Source organism: Dermacentor albipictus, chromosome 6 (assembly GCF_038994185.2).
Source record: "Dermacentor albipictus isolate Rhodes 1998 colony chromosome 6, USDA_Dalb.pri_finalv2, whole genome shotgun sequence".
Taxonomy (NCBI): Eukaryota; Metazoa; Arthropoda; class Arachnida; order Ixodida; family Ixodidae; genus Dermacentor; species Dermacentor albipictus.
Genome location: NC_091826.1, coordinates 63,238,392 through 63,256,642, shown reverse-complemented (window position 1 = coordinate 63,256,642; position 18,251 = coordinate 63,238,392). Strand labels below are relative to the sequence as shown.

The window sequence follows — 18,251 nt, the reverse complement described above, 5'->3', positions numbered from 1 at the left end:
ACGTGCTGTGTTCTATTAGAGGGGCTGCCGTCTTTCATTGCCAAATATCGATGCGGCATGTCAAGTGAAACAGGGTTCTGTCCCGCGCTCTCCAGCGAAATTGGCGCATCGTATCAGAATTACTGCGCTATACCGGCGCGAGAAAGGTATAAGTCATTGGGTAAGTGCTGTTTTTTTTCCCTGATATGCTGTTTCTGCACTTTCAATGTCGAACCATTCTCAGTGAATGTAGACCGGTTTTTCCTGCCATTGATGTGACTCTTTTCGTGGCCCTATCCTAGAAGGAGCGCAGTATGTAACACAGCGTCTCAATGAAAGACTTGAAACTGCATTTGCAGCGCGCAGCTGTAGGGCCCGGTAGGGCGCCGATGATGAAACGGGCAATCACTTATGGCCTGAAACACCTGCTCTTGGATTCTATAGCCGTAGCACGCTTGGGTTCTTTCACAAGTGCGCATTGACGTCAGCAGTGATGCACAGTGGACTTGCTTCACCCTAGCCGATGAATCCACCAGTGAAGACACGGTCGAAACCACGATAAGTGAACCGAGGGATTTTGAGTACGTCACGTGATGTACACCGTTCAGCGGATAAAACACGACACTCGGAGGCTATCGCTGCCGGCGATTTTCGCGCAATTGATGGACTCTTGGGACACCGAGCTGACGCATTACGATATGCGATAAACAGGAGAGTCTTTGCGACGCATTGGCAGTGTATTTGGGCCCGCAGCGATTGTCCAGCTTTCAGTGATGGCTGAAAAAGCGCCGGCCGCCACGCGAGCTGGGTATAGGGCTTGAATCTCTGAACACTGTATACGTACGTTTAATTGTGCATGCTAACAATGCAAAATTGTAAAATTGTGGCTAATCATCATCTGTAACTATGTAATAATATATGAAGATTTCATTTTAACAATCTGCGGTGTATGTTTAGCTTCCGAAAATTAGCACGGTTTCGGGAATGCCCTTCTATACAACGGAACAACGATGCTTCGCATTACGTATAGCGCTCAACTGGAGTTGTGGCAACCAAATTTTTCACCTAACACAATTTTATCGACTTTTCCCCCTCATTTATTTTGTGTTAAAAACTTAATGAAGGCAGGGCCTACGGTTTTAAAGAATAGTCGCTAACAATGTTATGAAGGCAGGTTCAGTCGTTCGCGACTTTTCGTGTATGCATTTCACGCTGCGTCACGTGCAAGAGTTTTTTTTTTTTTTTTTAAGGTAGCAACTACCATGAGCATAGATATGTTATGCCTCGCTGTAATGCAAGGGCGAACGGAGGGGGTGGAGAAGGTCAGAAAATCTTCGGAAGAGCACCCCTAAAAACATTACGGGACGGAAAAAACTTTAATAAAAAAAAGGACCTGCGAGGTTGCCCGCCCGGGCTCAGGCCACCCGGGCATTGTGTGCGGTGAGGCATAGCTTTTCCACCGCTGCCCGGGCCCGCTGGATAGCCCATAATTGGTCGTGTAGTTCTGAGCTAGTCAGAGCGCTTAGCCATCGCTCCTCGAGAAGGTCCGGTTCTATCTTGTCCTCTACGTATACTGAACCGATCTGTGTGCACTTCCACAAGATGTGCGCCATGTCTGCGTGTTCGTGTTTGCAGAGCTTGCAGCTTGCGTCTGGATATTGTGTTGAATTTATTCTGTTTAAGTGTACTGGGTTTCGAAACGTTCTGGTTTGCAATCTTCTGCAATCTGTTTCTTGAGACCTGTCGAGTTGTTTGTGGGGTTGTGGGTATGCTTCTCTTTGTTTCGTGTAGTGTGTCAGTATGTCGTGGTACGTGACCAGTCTGTCACTGCCGTCTTTTATCGCCTCTTCGTCGTCGTCGCCTCTTCCGTCTTCTCCATCGCCTCCGCCGCAGTCCTTCCCCCTTCCCCGGGGGTTGCGGAGTGTTGGGCCGTCACCATCCGTGCCGCGGTGGGTTAGTGTTCGCGCGACTAGGTGGGCCTTCTCGTTGAGGTTGGGAGGGGCATTCATGGTAACTTCTCCCATATGTGCCGGGATCCATTTGAGGTATTTGGGTGTAATTGTGCCGTTCTTAAAGCCTTCTGCTCTGTGGTTCAGGATTTTGGCCGCCTCGGTGGAGACCCAGCCCTTTGTGAAATTCCTAATAGCCATCTTCGAGTCGCTGATTATTGTTCTGTATTGTTGCCGAGCGCTGATTATAGCCAATGCGATTGCCGTTTCTTCCGCTGCCTCCGACGATCTAGTCCTTACGGAGTCCGCAGTCACGGTCTTTCCTTTCGTGCATACGACCGCCATTGCGAAGAGGGAGTTACCTTGGTCAGCGCCGACACCACCATTGTCGTCCCTGTTTCGGGGTACCGCGCGGCGTCTAGGAAGGGCACCCCCTCCTGCGCGCCGTGATTTTTGAGAATCGTTTTCGTGCGGCATTTTCTTCTCTCGACATTGTGCACGGGGTGCATGTTCTTCGGGATATTTTCCGTGTTAATTGCGGCTCGGACGTCTGGGTGAATCTGCATCTTGGGGCCGTTCATTCCGTGGTAGTTTATGCCGATCTTTTCCATGATTTCTCTGCCCGCCTTGGTTCCGGAGAGTCTTTCGAGTTGCGCTATTTTCTGTGCTTCTGCGATCTCCCCCAGCGTGTTATGCACCCCGAGTTGTAGTAACCTTTCGTTTCTTGTGTATTGGGGGAGACCTAGTGCTGTTCTGTACGCTTTTCTAATGAGCGCGTCGATCCTGTCTTTCTCGGCCTTGTTCCAGTGGACGAATGCCACCACGTACGCGACGTGGCTGATCGCGAACGCCTGAACGAGCCGTACGACGTTTCTTTCCTTAATGCCCCTCCTGTTGTTGGAGACTCTCTGTATTACCCGAATGGCCGCCATGACTTTCTTTTCCAGGAGTGTTATAGTTTCCGTGTTTGTTCCCCTGGCTTCGATCCAGAGACCCAGGACTCTAATCTTTTGGACCATGGGTATCTCCGTGCCTTTCCTCGTGGTTAATCTGATTCCCCTTTTGTGTAGTTCCGCTACGTCTCTGGACGGTTTGCCGGATCTCCTGGGGCGGTAGAGAAGCAGTTCCGATTTTTCCGGTGAGCATTCAAGTCCGGTGCCCTCTAGATGATTTTCGATTGCCTCCATCGCCCCTTGAAGTATGTTCTCCATATCACCCTCGCTTGCGTCTTTCGTGGTCCAAATCGTAATGTCGTCTGCATAAACGATGTGATTAATGCCTTCTATTCGGTCCAGTTTTTCCGATAGTCCCATCATGACGAGGTTGAAGAGCATCGGTGACACGACGGACCCTTGCGGTGTGCCAGCGCTGCCCATGTCCACCTGGATACTCTCCTCCTCGTCCAGTCTGATTCTGGCTGTTCTTCCCGTAAGGAAATTTCGGATAAAATTATACGTTCGTTCGCCCAGGCCGAGTTGCACGATTCTGTCGAGTATGGCCGTGTGCTTGACCCTGTCGAAGGCCTTCTTTAGATCAAGTCCAACTATTGCTCTCAAGCCCCGCCCCGTGGTATCTATGACTTGCTCCTTTAGTTGTATCCTTGCGTCTTGTGTGGAGAGCCCTCTTCTGAAGCCAATCGTGTTGCTGTGGTACAGGTCGTTTGACTCCAGGTAGCCCTTAACTCTACTCAGGCAAACGTGCTCCATCACTTTACCAAGGCAGGAAGTGAGAGATCGGCCGCATGTTCTATATTTCTAAGGGTTTACCCGGCTTCGGGATGAGGATCACGTCGGACCTCTTCCATTCGTCGGGTATCCCGCCGTTCCGCCAGCACTCGTTGATGTAGTCTGTCAAGCGGCTCGTTGCCTCGTCGTCCAGGTTCCGGAGCATCTTGTTGGTCACTTTGTCGGGGTCCGGAGCCGACTTGGCCTTGATGGTCTGCAGGACCGCCTTGATTTCTTGCTGGGAGAAATCTCTGTCGAGGTCTTCGTTGGGAGAGCCCGAGTAGTTCCGATGTTCAACGGCTGGAGGTCTCTCAAGGTAGAGCTTGAATCCTGATTGCATAACTGGGCGCAGTGTGCTTCGATGGTCTTGTTTAGTTCCGCGATTTTGCGCCTTATATTTCTATTGTGTTTTTGCCCTTGCAGCCGCTTCTGGATGGATTTTTTGGCTTGTACCAGGTGCACGAGCCTGCTGTCCATCCGCGGAGAGTGACCACCACCGTTGTCGTCGTCTTCATGTTCGCGTTGAGCCTCCCAGTCGCCCCACTCCATCTCGGTCGTGGCCTTTTCTACGTCTCGTAGCAGCTCTCCGTTCCATTCCTCTATGTTTCTTATGGGTTCCTGTTATTTTTCGTCTCTGATTTTGCGGAATTTGTCCCAGTCTACTAGCCGGAACTTATGTTTTATTCCCTTCGTGACGCGGGGCTCTCCTAGGGCAATGCTGAGTATCCTGTGATCGCTCCCCAGGTCCTCGAAGGTGTTCTCCCAGGCGATTCTGCCGGCTCTCCTGCAAAGCGTTAGGTCTGGTGTGGTGTCCCTATGGGGGCACGCACCCACTCTGGTGTGTGAGGGCGGCTCGTTGAGAAGGGTTAGGCCGGCCTTTTCTATGAGGTCGGCCAGATTTTTTCCCTTCTTGGACGAGTGTCCATATCCCCACTGCGTGTGTGGATCGTTGAAGTCCCCTCCGATGACGAGCCTGTTGTCGCCGGCGATGGTAAACGTTTCGTTTATTAAATCTTCGAAATTGTGTGTTAGGCCCTTTTTGGATGGGCTGCTGTAGACGTTCAAAACGAAAGTGCTGCTCTCCTTGCTGCGTGGCACGACTTCTATGAGGATGTGGCTAAAGTCCGTAATTTTTATCATAATTCTCGGTATCGCGACCAGTCCTTTTTTGACTTATGTGGTCACGACTATGTCCCTCCCCGTCCCTTTTGTGCGTTGTTTGTGGGTGGCGTACCCGGCAATTTTGGCGTGGTCGAATGTTTCCTGGAGAATGATTACGTCGGGCTTTTGTCTTTTTGCGGTCAATTTAATGTGTTGTGTCATTGTTGCTTTTTTGTTCGAGAAGCTGCGGCAGTTCCACTGCCAGATGACGAGTCTTCCCTTTTTGGTGCCCTCCATCTTTACGAGAGCTTCTTCTCCAGCTCTGCGAGCCGCCTGTCGTACTTTAGGGCCTGCGCCTTCCTCTCTGCCTCGCTGTCACTAATGCGCGCCGCCAGCATCTTGAACATTTTATCCATTTTGTCAGAGAGTTTGTTGAGCATGTCCTCAAGGACGTCAGTTTTTTTTTGTGCTAGGTCGGGGTCTCTTGACCTCCTGTACCGAAGCGACCTGTTCGTTGGTCTTGGTCTCCGGGATTTTACGCTTAGCGCCCAGTGGGTGTGTTACATCTGCTAACATATCCACTTCCTCCTTAAACATTAAAAACTGAGGAGTTCCCGTTGTATGGTAGCTACCTGGCGTTAGCTGGCAGGGTTAATATTAAAGCGCAAATTTCTTTCACTTCCCGGAATAAGTACGCCCAGTTCCCTCAATCACAAGCTTTGCGCTGTTATATTCTTTGAAAACAGACCTCACTGCTATAAAATGGTTTCTATTCAGTGTGGATATAAATCGAACTCAGGTAGAAATATATCTCAGATAATATATACATTGTTATCTTCTTTATATAGGGAAGATGACAATGATGCAGTTAAGGTTTGTGTGGCGAAGAGTTCAGCAAATATCTCACTGCGTTCGCAAATTTAATTACGTTCAGTTCTTGACCGAACGCTGTTCTGGCGACTAAATAGAAAAGACAAGACAAAGACAGACCTGTGTAAGTGCAAAGTGTTGCAATTGCTCCTTTTCGAACAATGAAATGATGACGTAATAGTGCCACTTACCTCTGCTGTAGCGCTGTTCTTCTTGCAGCCGCTGCTGTTCCTCCAGCTAGACAAGACTGAACATATCAGACTCATGGCAGGGTTTAAATAATTGCGCTGCAAACAGTTTCGTGCATCAACCAACAAGAAATATGCACTGAAATGTGAACGTGCAGCCTTGAAATCATTTCATACCTACATTTTTCATGTGATTCTCGATCAATTTTTGTTCAAGAAAACACAATTGATTTCGTATGCTTGTACGTAAAACATAAGAAATGGTTTGACTGCATTCAGAATTTATACACCACCGCAAGCCATGACAGCAACCCCTAACAATTTACCGGACCTGACGAAATTTCGTCGAAATCTTGGTTAGCTCACTCGTGCTCAGTGGTAAAACAAATGCTAAGCATTATCGAGAGAAAGGTGGCTATTTATTTACACAATACACTAGAAGAAGCGCCACAAATTATTTAGGATGTACATACTTCTTTAAAGTGACAACTCATCGTGCACAAACTGCCTTAGTGCTTCGGTTTTACATGAAATGTTTCTTTATGATTTGTATTACACCCACGAAATCCAGTACTTAGAAAACACGGTGCCTTGATATATGTCTTCCCACCAATGATCTCTTTCGGAGTCGCGGAGGTCAGGAATGCTTAGTTGTGTCAAGAGCTACCTTACTGAACGCAGCTAATGCTTGCAGACAAGCTAGCCTTATAACAGAGCTGTGAAAGATAGTGGTTGCTACAATTTAACAAGGCAAAGATACTTCAAACGCATGCCACGAACGCTCATCTACAATTGTCATTATCTAGACAAGAGGTTACAGAGGGTAGAAAACTGCACCACGCAACTCCTATCATTGTGCACATGTGCCTCTCGTCGTCCAAGATAACCAGCTTGTTTTTTTCGAAGTGCCTACGGTTCGACATAAACCTTTTATATGTTTCGCAGTCCTAAATAAATTCACGCGCGCAATACTGTCACAGGAGCGAACAAACAACCGTAATGTAATGACTTCAGGCACATGATACACAGCACTTGCTCGAGTGTGGTTAGAATCGGCTGCGCAGTAACAACAAACTGAAGCGAAAAGATTAGGGAGAAAGAAAGTCACTTCAGCGCGGGTTATTACATCAAAATTTTAAGTTTCACGAAAATCACAACAATCCTGACAAAAACGGTGTGGTTTGCTCAAAATGCGCTTAATCTTAACCAAGAAAGTTTAAGCCATTCCACCCTTTAGTCTTGGTTGCCCTAGGTGGAACATATTTCCAGGAATGCCACATTTACACTTTATAAACATATGTGCAACGAACGGCCTTGAGGGTCGCCATTCCTTCTGTCCAACCTCTCGCCTCTGTTGCTGATACGCACTCTTGATATCGTTCCGCATAACATAAGTAAGTGCAGCGTGTTAATCCCGTTCTACACAGGTTACGCCAACTAATTAAATAAATTTGCAAGCAAATGTATCACTTACTTAGTAGAACCTTGTAGGAAGAAATTAGGAGCGCATTAGCTAGAAACAATTTTCTTCGTGAGAAAATGATGGCGGCTTTAGGTCAAAAATGATAAAAGTCAGTTAGAAAGCGGCGTTCTTTTATTTTTGTCTTTTTTTGTGTGTTTATGCTCAAATGTCTGGCTCCGGCAAAGAACTTGAACACTGGCTGTTGGAGTTTCCCATTCTCCTCGGCTGTCCCTGTGTGCTCCTGAGTACATTTCAACGCCTCAATCTTCTTCGAACTGCGTTTTATGATAATTCGTTTCCCGAGAGATCGTGCTTCAAGTTGATATGAGGCTCGCAAAGCTGCACTGGAATTCTTGTCAACCACAGCACTTGACTCTCGTCTGTAAAGCCGGTTCTCTGCGTGTGACTGTGTGAAGTTTCCTTTATTCCTCTCTTTCTTTTTTTCTTCCTTGATCTCCTTCTTTGATTTCTCCTATTTTTTCAAACAGTTGGGCGCGGTGCCCCTCTTAGGAGACAATTGCTAGCCCGTTTTTCTTCCTCTTTGTGGCGCGTGTATGCGCTTACGCGATTAAAAATAATTATTATTATTACTATTTTCGGCTTCTGCCGCAGGTCCATTCCCGAGATCCCGACGTCGTGTTCCTTGCAAATGTGCGCACACTCACAGTCACGTGTCGAATGGGGCCTACCTGTTCGAGGCTGCTGGCGAGGTAAGCGTGCACCGTCTTCGGCGTAATAGACGGCTGCTTCTCGAGGCTCAGCCTCGTGAGTGCCTCCTCGAACCACTTGGTGGCGTGCTCGAAGTCAGACTTGCTGTAGAGCAGCTGGCCGAAGTACAGGCAGTCTCGCGCTGCGCATCGGAGGTGAAAAGGGGAAGGCAAAGCTTTCTTTTTTTTTCTCTCGTTCTTGTTACCTTTCTCTTTTTTTTCAGTGCAGGTTTGTTGAATACATTCGCTCTATTTGAAATCGAGGAGACGTCGCGGCTTAGAGGCGCCAACGTCTCCTGAGGATCATGTAATTAAAGAGAAACGTATACTTACTTTGCATTGCAGAGGCCAGTGTATGCTATTGGAAAAGTGCGATACTGCTAAACATCCTCCTTTACTTTTTCTGTTTCCCCCCAGTCAAAATATGAAAATATAAAAATACCAAACATGAAAATTTTATAGACCGCTATTTTTATTTTTATTTTATTTCATTTTTTCATGGGCGCCGCCATAATGCATAGGCAGTGGCGCCATCTTTGGACAGTCGGCAAACTGGATTGCCTGGGAGCTGCGTGTTCGGCTCCGCTCGGCGGCAGTTCCTAGTGGTTGTTATCGTGTCGCGAGGTCTATTCCTTGCTATGTGTCGTCTTCTGCTTGGGAAGCGGTTCTGTGGAACGCGCCAAAGCGATCTATGCCAGCATGGTGGGAGTTTCTGCGGCATTGAGGCGCACGGAGCACCAAGCACTAGGTGTGCGCGCGTGTTTGAGCTTGCGATTCGTCTCTGAGATCAGCTGTGTGCAGTTAAAACTCGACGTAAGGAAACTCGATTTTACGAAGTTCGCGATCCAACGAAGAAATTTCCATTCACTGGAAGGTACCCATACGGTTCAATGTTGTCGTCAACCCGAATTAACGAAACAGACTTGGCCGAACTCGATTTAACGAAGTTTTTCCTGAAATAAATGAGTAAAAAAGCGGTGATTTCTTTCTAATTTTGACACAGACGGGTTCATCATGGGGCAGGCGCTCTAAAGCCATCGCATTAGAACATCTAGGCTTCATGGTCACATCCCTAGCTTTATTTTGACGAGGCTGCATGCTGTGGTTGCTCTCGTTCTTTCATGGTTTATGGGACAGATGGCTGGATTAGCGGCAAATACAATGCCGCGGTAGACTTTGCGTGTCGCTACGTTACAATTTTAGATTTTGAGGGACCGAAAAATGCCTTTCTCGATTTAACGAAATAATTCAAACGTGGTCATCTCTTCGTTAAATCGTGTTTCAACTGTATTTCTGAAGTAATAGTTCTGCTGAAACCCGCGAGGTGGAGAGAACTAATTAATAAAGGGAAAACTAGACATCCACCAAAACGTAGCCAAGTGCTACAAAGCTAAGTGCTTTGTAGCACTTAGCTACGTTTGGGTGGATGTCTCATTTTCCCCTTATTAGTGTATTTCCGAAAGTTCGTTTCACTAATGAGACATAACTGCAGCACTCTTTCTGTAGTTCTAAGCCGTGGTTCTACAGCACTCAGTAGTTGTGAAACATATGACGATCCCAACAGAGTGGGTACCGTTCTGCTACGGAATAAGTTGTGCTGTTTATGTTGAAAAGCACTCAAAATGTTATCTGAGAATACGTTCTGGGACTACGTCGCTAGTTGAAAGAGATTTCCGCCCAAGGATAAAGTAGTTTTGGTTATTAATAACAACATACCGTATAGTCGGAATCACACCTGTGAAGTGGTCGAGCGACTGTGTCTGAAGTGTACGAGCGTCCGATGCAGGCGTAGATGCTGCGTTATAGATTTGTTTGTCCTATATAGCGCACCACGCGAGGTCTCACTGCGGCCCTTAACCAGTGTTCTTATTTTTTCGGCCTTGTTCGTCCCGTCCTCTCTAAGACGCACTCACCCGTCTTAGACAAATAGCCGTCGGATTCTTTTTATGTGATTCCCTTTGGATATTACTGCTTTACAGAGCAAAAAGGCAATGCTGAAGCACAAAGCTTACACGAATCATTTTTGACCAATCGCAGTGATCACGGTCTTGAGCAACGCCTTCGGCCTCATACAGAAGGCCAGCGTACACACAGCACTGTGGTTTCGACATAACAGTGCGATTGTGAGATCTGAAATGCATGAGAACGAGGCCGGTGGCTGACGCAAATATTTTTTAATGATTGACGCTTAGATGTTCCAAGGTTGCGTTGGGTTGGCCGTACACCAGCATGCACTTTTATGTTTTCTTTTACTTTCCACGCCATGCGTTGAGACAGCGGGAATATTTTCCGATTCTCGCGCGGCAGTTCGCATACGCCACTGCTATTCGTCGAGTAAAAGTAACTGATACAGCCAAAATGATTCACAACACGCACACACACCTCGGCTGCAGATGCTCGTCGCATGCTTGCGCAGCTAGGAGAAAATTTCTCGTACTGTAGTTAACGTCGCACTGAAACGCAGTGTTTCTTGGACGACCTTGTATGAACTGAAACCTGATCGATTTGATGGAGAACGAGCACCTCCGAATTGTTCCGCAGCACACGATGGCAACACGTTGACGCTGCGCCGCTGCGAGCCCTTTACTCCTCGCTCGATGAAGAGGTCTGCAACGCGGTGTTGGGACATTCGCTGATCGACCACACGCTGATGACCAAATATTTCCTACAGCAACGTTGCTGTTTACGATGCCAATCGCTCTGAATGGGCGCATGCGATAGTTGGACGAAACGTGCAACGTACGGCTTGCTTGGTTACATCGTTTCTCCTCTTATCTTTCTAGCCATTTCCCGACTACTTCGTGTCGCACAGCCAGCCAGGCTCAGTCCTCGACAAGCCCAGCACATTAACTTTGTCCATCGGGAATGAAAGAAAATCTAGAGTATAACGTCAAAACAGCTCGATACGAAACACACAAAAAGTGCAAAAGAAGCATGCTACTATACCGTAGTAATCTCTTAGTTGAGACACGTTTGAATCTCCAGTAACTCGAGAAGAAATTTTTTTTTAATAAACATGTAGTCCCGCTAGGCCAAAAAAAGAAATTAAAACACGAGAAAAATAGGCTTTTTCACTGGAACCGCAGGAAGCTTGTTAGATTTATTTATGAGGGCTTTACGAACGAATAGATCGACGGCCAGGTTATGGCATGTGTACCGGTGAGCTGCGCCGTCGCTTTGTGTCCCATGATGACTCCCTTGGCCATGTCGGTGAGGTTGAGCCGGTACGTCTTCTGGATGCGGATGAGCGCCTCGCCGGCGTCCAGCAGGTCGCTCTGGCGCGGGAACGTGTCGTTCGACTCCACCATCAGCCTCTCGATCTCTGCCATTAGAGAGGGACGATAGGAACGCCATAAGTCAAGGCGCGCTATCTCTGGCACTTGTTGCATGCAGTATGGTAAGGCCGATATGCTGCTGGAATATTGCTGAAAAAGAGAGTAACACAAGCACACCCTTGGTGTATAAACACTTGTACGGTTTAACGTTATGCAACCGCATCGTGGACCTTCCATTACTGGCACACCCTTCATCTTGCTCCCCCTGCACCTGCTCACCCGTTCCATATGTTTCAACAGTGAAATACCTCGGCGTTTTCCTCGACAGTGACTTCACATGGAATACGCATCTGGCCCATATATGCTCAAGATTACGTGCAGTTTCAGGTACATTATGCCATATCAGATATTACATGTCACTCTCCGTTCGTAAAATGGTTTTGCAAGCTTTGTGTTACGGTATGCTTCGCTATGGGATTACGGTGTACGGTCACTGCGCGATTCGATGAAAAAATAGAGTCAACTCTATCCTTCGATCTAGTCTGAAAATTAATGGTTATGATTTAGGTTTAACCACCGGCATCGACCTTTTCAAAGCCTTAAGGTTGCCAGATTTTAACGCCCTTCTAGCGGAAACGGCCATCCTGAGGCATTTCTGGTCGCACAAACACAAGGTTGAATATGTTCCTGCTCGTTGTCTCCGGCCGAAAGACTGTTTTCGGGTGCCTCGCTGTTCTACCAAGTACGGTCAGCGCACTCGTAATTACTTCATCCCTTCCTCTCTCAATAAACTACCACCAAGCGCCTTTCGCGCGAAATCAAAGTATAAATTAAAACAAATTCTTCGTCGCATTAACCTCTAATCCATTACACGGTTGGTTCTTTCATGTGTATTAAAACCCTACATAACTTTAGGGTACTGGAGCAAATACATCAATTTATTTGTTTCATTTTACGCCTACTGATGTGTGTGAATAGAGCGTGTAAAGAGTACTTTCGTTTTGTTTCAGTGTCCGGCTCCCTGCAGGTCTCATATGTATATTCCTGTCTCTTTTTTGGTTCCTATTTTCATTGTTTTTTGTTGGCTGTTGTCGATAGGATAATTGATGGTTTTTAAGTGACATACAAATGCCTGATGTATGTTTCTTGCTCTGTATTAAGAATGGTGGATTATGTTACTTTTCATCGCAGGATACGTGGTTTCTTTTCATTTTTGCCTCCTCATTGCTGTTTGTGTTTCCCTTCTGTGTCCGTGCCTGTTAACAATGTTTCTGCATATCTTGCGTTATCCGCGATTTTACATCGTGTTAAACGCTGTCTGTCGGCTCTGCCCTTCAAGCCTAATGCGGCTTTGGCAGGCCTATTATGTATTAGTGCTGGCGGAATTCCTGTGTCAATAAAGTATTATTATTATTATTATTATTATAAAAAAACGTCGTGGTGTAGCTCAGTGGCTGCTTGGTGCTTCTGCTGCTGAGCACGTGGTCGCGCCTTCGAATGCCCGCCACGGCCACCGCATTTAGATGGGGGCGGGATAGATAGGTAGGCAGGTAGTAAACTTTATTCAGGTCCGGAAGAATCTCGCACCCCGTTGTTATAGGGGCAGGACTGTGGCCGCTCCCGCGTTGGGAAGGGAAGGCAAAGCCTCACCGCCACATCGTGGGCCTTCTGGACAGCCCGGAGTTGATGAGAAAAAAAAAACAAGCTCGTGGGCTTAGATTTAGGCACACGCTGCACAAAACTAGCGGGGTCTAAATCCGTAGATGCATGTCGGACGTCCCGCATAGCCTGCGAGTGCCACTGTGAGAGGTTACACCTCGCGAACGAGACGTCTAGTATATGTCTTTTTTTCGTTTTGCACAAACCGAAACTCTACGTGTTTGCCACCGTGAAATGCTTGCAATGTCACTTAAATCAAGTTCTGTGCGTCTGTACGCGCTTTGCAGCATCCCGGGGTTGTACTTTGCTGCCCTAAATTTACGTGCCAGCGCCTCAGAATTGCAGCATGTACAGTTGGGTGTCATAGCAGCGCTAGAAGTGCTTTCCTCGAAAAGAAGGAGCCTTTTAGCTGTCTTCAGAGACGCTGGCTTTGAACAGACACATTTTGTTTACTTTTTACGGCTTTCGGGTGTGTGCGCGGGGCGGGGGTGGAGGGGGAGTTCTTAAAGTGCAAGAGGCGACTTAGTCCGTCTCCGTAGTTCTTTTAAATTCTGCCCCTTAAAATTATAGTGACAAAAAAAATGAAATTCCGCGTGAGTGGCACCCCATCCAAAAAAGTAAAGCGAAAAAAACCTAGCACCCTTTTCGAGCACTTGATCTTCCAGGTTACTCTATTTTTTTCTTGTTGTCTGCATTCGCTCTTTGTGACGAGAAAAATCACGGATTATATTTCCTTACTGTAGTAAAAAAAGGGTCTGTCACCAACATTTTTACCACTTCCGTAAGGGTGGTACAGAAGATATGTCCAGTTGAAGACAACAGACAATTCTGGCAAGGAAAGGGAGACTTCTATGGTTTTAATGGTTTTAATTGAAGTGTGGGGATGATAAGCTACTTACATGAACTGAAACTAGACGAAAAAAAGCAACTTGCCGCCCAGACGGTAGCCGAACCCATAACCTCCACATTACGCGTGTGTTCAACTACCAATTGAGCTACGGTGACGGCTGTTCTTCCATATACTTTCTTCGGTGCACAGGATCTAACCAGGGGAGTGTTAGCCAGCGTCACTCAGGGTCATGGCGGCGTAGGTTGTGGGTTCGGCTCCCACCGGCGGCAAATTCTTTCTTTGTCCATTTTCATTGCCATTTACCTTAAAAGTCATACTTCTAAATTAACACCGCGGTAGTTTCCCTTACGATTTCTATGACTTCATGGCCTGTCAGCTTCATGGCCTTGTGTCTAAAAAAAAAAAACATGGAGCCATTCTTGTCCGCTTTTTCAAATAAAACACGATTAATTTTGAAGCAACATGCGAAACAGAGAAAGCGAGACAGAGAGAACAAGGTTATTGAATGGTGAAACCTCCGTCCGGCTCCGCTGAGGCAAGGGCGGGCGAGTCGTTAGCGAGGCTCAGAAATTTCAGACGTTCAATGCCACCATGACGTCAGGGGAAGAGCAGCGGATTACGTATGGCACTAGAACTGGGACTGTACTCAAGGGGGAAATTTTCGTACAATACAAGCCCTCGATCAGGAGAACGGCTTTGCGCGGGCGCGCTCGAAGCAGCGAAGCAGCTCACGTCATGACAGAGAGTACGTGCGAAACAAAGACGAAGACCGCGGCTGTTCTTCGCACCGAGCCCTGCGCCGTTTCCCAGAAATGTTCGCGCACAGTGTGACTGCATATATATATATATATATATATATATATATATATATATATATATATATATATATATATATATATATATATATATATATATATATATATATATATAATACCATTTATAAAAGCGAAATATGAACTTGGAACCTCAGCTTTCGTATGGAAGTAGCAACGCAATGTATCGCCGTTATAATACAAAGCGATATAATACAATGCGAGTTGGCAAGGTAGAACTAAGGTACTGGCATTCGAAAATTTATCCACAAACATATCTAACGCTTTCGTTGTGCGTCATCATCAATGCTTTTCTGTTGTTGTTGTTCATGTTGTTATTATTATTATTATTATTATTATTATTATTATTATTATTATTATTATTATTATTATTATTATTATTAGTAGTAGTAGTAGTAGTAGTAGTAGTAGTGGTAGTAGTAGTAGTAGTAGTAGTAGTAGTAGTAGTAGTAGTAGTAGTAGTAGTAGTATTCTGCAAACTGCAAGGAAAAGGGATCTCTCAGCGACCTCTAACCCTGTCTTGCGCCAGCTGACCCCATCTCACGCCTGCGAATTTCCTAATTTCATCACACCATCTGGGTAGTTCCCTGCCATTCTCGACTGCGCTTCTCTTGTCGTGGCACCCATTGTTTAACTGTGATAGACCACCGGCTTTTCCTAAGCCCCCGTTATCGTCTACCGTTATCATTACATGACCTGCCAAACTCCCTATCTTCCTCCTATAGTGTCAACGAATACGGCCTGCGGCGCCGATTCTCTATCTAGTCCGCACTGCTGTCTTCCCTCCCTCTCTCGTGACTCTTCAAGCCTTTCTTGCTGGCTATATGAAAGTTGTTTGCTTGAATCGGGAAGGCATGGATGGGCAGAAGGTTGAGGCAAAGCGCTGAACTGTGGACAGCTTGAGGCTTGCGCGACAGATCACCTATAGCTGGAAAAAAGAGAACATTAATGTGAGTGAATAGGCAACTTTAGCAAAATAAGTTCTTTCTTTTGTTTTCATACCAGGGGACGTCCTGCCAGGTCTGATCACCTAAGTTGCCATGTTTCGTTAATGGAAAGAAAATCATACACTAGCACGGTCTAAATGACCGCCACGTTTATCGATACCCTGCGTGTGCTCTAACACAATCGCCCTCCGGGGTGGCTTAGCGGTTATGGTGTTGCGCTGCTAAGCACTAAGCACAAGATGGCGGGATCAAATCCACACCATGGCGGTGACTTTTCGATGGGGTGCGAAATGGACAAAAGCCCGTGTCCCGTCCATTGGGGGCGCGTGAAAGATTTCTCTGTGGGACCAAAACTAATCTGGCGTCTTCCACATACGGCATGCCTCATAATCAAATCGTGTCTTTGGCACGTGAAACCCCAGAATTCAATTCAATCCACGTGTCGCCTTATTGTCGGCTTATTGTACGTCATTCCACAGGAATGATTCGGCCACTGACATTTCCTTGGAGCACTCAGTTTGTCTTAGGCCTTCGATCATCGGATCAAGCCTTTTCTTATTTGTCATTTTTCGCAAGAGAGGCAAAGGTGAGGGGCTTGGGAAACAACGTTACCGAAGCAGGTACGCCCGAGTTCCTCAATCTTCCGTCCTACATCTACCGAATTACGCTGTCGTTACTCATTAGCGAATAGAAAGATACACGCTCCACCGCTCCTTAATAGACGGCCACATCGTTTCAACGCTGCTACATACGCAGGTCTCGGACGAGAGTATAGTGCTTCATCGAGCATCAATCTCCACACAGTCGCCCATCGAGTGAATTGACGATGCTCGCGGCTCACGCGCAGTGCGAGTGATGAGGTCGGGAACACAATCGCTGAACGTGTTTCGCGCCATTAAAATGTCGTAAAGGAAGTGAGGTGGCATCCCCGCTTTCTCGTATGCCGCACTGTTGCGGTGCCGGTAGCCAAGTGCGTTCACCTGTTTCCCCAGTCTAGTGCTTGAACATTCTTTATTGTTCTTAATCGAAAATGTGCCGCCCTTGTAAGCAATGCCTTTCACCCCACTACTTTAAAGGCGCGCCGCTTCTCGCAAAAGCTCTCGTGGTAGCTTTTTAATGCGTTTAAACGGTGTTGTGTAACATCGCCTAGCAGACGTTGCATATTTCCCCCGAACCATTACGGTATGGAATGTACTTCCTGCTGCAGTGGTTGTCTGCGGCACCATTGAATCATTCTTAAAATTGCTTAAAGAAATTGTACAAACCAGCGAGGTACATCGACTGCCCTCCTTTTCTTTTTCCTTTTTTTTTGGCCTGCCCTTCCATGAAATCGAACACACGTGTTTTCTGATGCGCCTGCCACTGCTACATATTTTTGCACACACTACTTCATTAAGTTTGTCTGATAGGATGTATGTTCTGAAATCGTTTGCCACGTGTTGTATACATATATTCTTCTAGTTTTGTTTTTCTCTCTCTTAAATGTTCGTCAACTTAGCGCTAAGAACAGTTTGCATTTGCTTTTTTCTGGTATGGTTTCACATTGTTATTTGTAAAGAAATGGTAAAGAAATGGTATTTGTAAAGAAATATTTGTAAAGAAGTGGTGGCCTAAATAAAAGTTCGCTCAGTATAGCCACTACATTTAATCTTTTTGTTTGTAAGTGCAACAAACCTTAAATAAATCGTTCTAATGGCTGTAGAAAAAAAAACGATCTCTTCGTTCCCATTTATTACATACCATATCCCGAGCTAAAGCTTCCCCAACGATGAATGCTCAGATTATGGAAATGTGCCGCAGCAATATGAGTTTGTGTTAGCAGCTACCGCATAAATCATGTAGAAGTAATGGAGCGTTTGGCAGCGGCAACAAAGCACCTCACGGAGGGATGCAAAATAGCTTACCGAGAAATTGTTTTTTTAGAAGAACTGGCAATATTTCTTTCCACGCAATCTGTATTCCGTGACAACGCTATGGATACGCTACCTTTCACGTAAACACGTTTTATGTAAACACGGCGACGCTTCTACAATACCGTTCTCTCTAAACACGGCGATCGATCGTCGTTGACAGTGAAGCCCTAGAGGCTCATGGCGGATGCAAACATGTTTGGGAACGTGACCGTAGTCAAAATAACGAACGACATAGTACGTTTATGAGCCCCAAACCTCGTGCTGGAGAGCAAAATTAAGGTGTCACATAAGAAGGTATAAGGACCTCAACTAAGCAGTTTCTTCTGCCACAAAGCAACAGTGCTCTGTTATGCGAAGCATATTACGAGAGCTCAACCCAGCTCCTCAGGCGCGGTGGTGTCGCCTTCAATACCACGTGACACCATGACGTCACGACAGAGGAGAAACGGGGCTCAAACTCGCGCCGTCGCTCGCGGCGTCGCGGCGGTATGTAAGAAGCTGCGTTTGCCTCTGCTAGACACTCACGAGGTGAGATGCCTCCTCGAGACAGAGCTGCTCGTTGGAATGAGAAGGGAAGGTTGCGGCGTGCTACAGAGACTAATTTTCTTTGGCTCAACTCTTGTAAGATGGGCTGGGTGGGAATCGAACCAGGGTCTCCGGAGTGTGAGACGGAGACGCTACCACTGAGCCACGAGTACGATGCTTCGTACAAAAGCGCCTCTAGTGAATGCGGTGTTGCCTTAGAAACGAGCTGTTTCTAAGGCTCAGGCGTGCGTCGCTTGCTCAGGCGCACA

General features: G+C 46.6%; 1 protein-coding gene across 1 annotated transcript in view; it reads right to left on the bottom strand.

Annotated features, from left to right (window-relative positions):
• The window catches only part of LOC135912353 (prolyl 4-hydroxylase subunit alpha-2-like), a 112,827-nt gene that overhangs the window by 24,026 nt on the left and 70,550 nt on the right, over window positions 1-18,251 (bottom strand). Inside the window, exons 4-6 of the mRNA XM_065444784.2 lie at window positions 11,138-11,302; window positions 7,963-8,123; window positions 5,815-5,860 (exon numbers count right to left, since the gene is read on the bottom strand). Of these exons, the coding sequence (XP_065300856.2) occupies window positions 5,815-5,860; window positions 7,963-8,123; window positions 11,138-11,302 (372 nt within the window). The remainder of the gene's footprint in view (window positions 1-5,814; window positions 5,861-7,962; window positions 8,124-11,137; window positions 11,303-18,251) is intronic.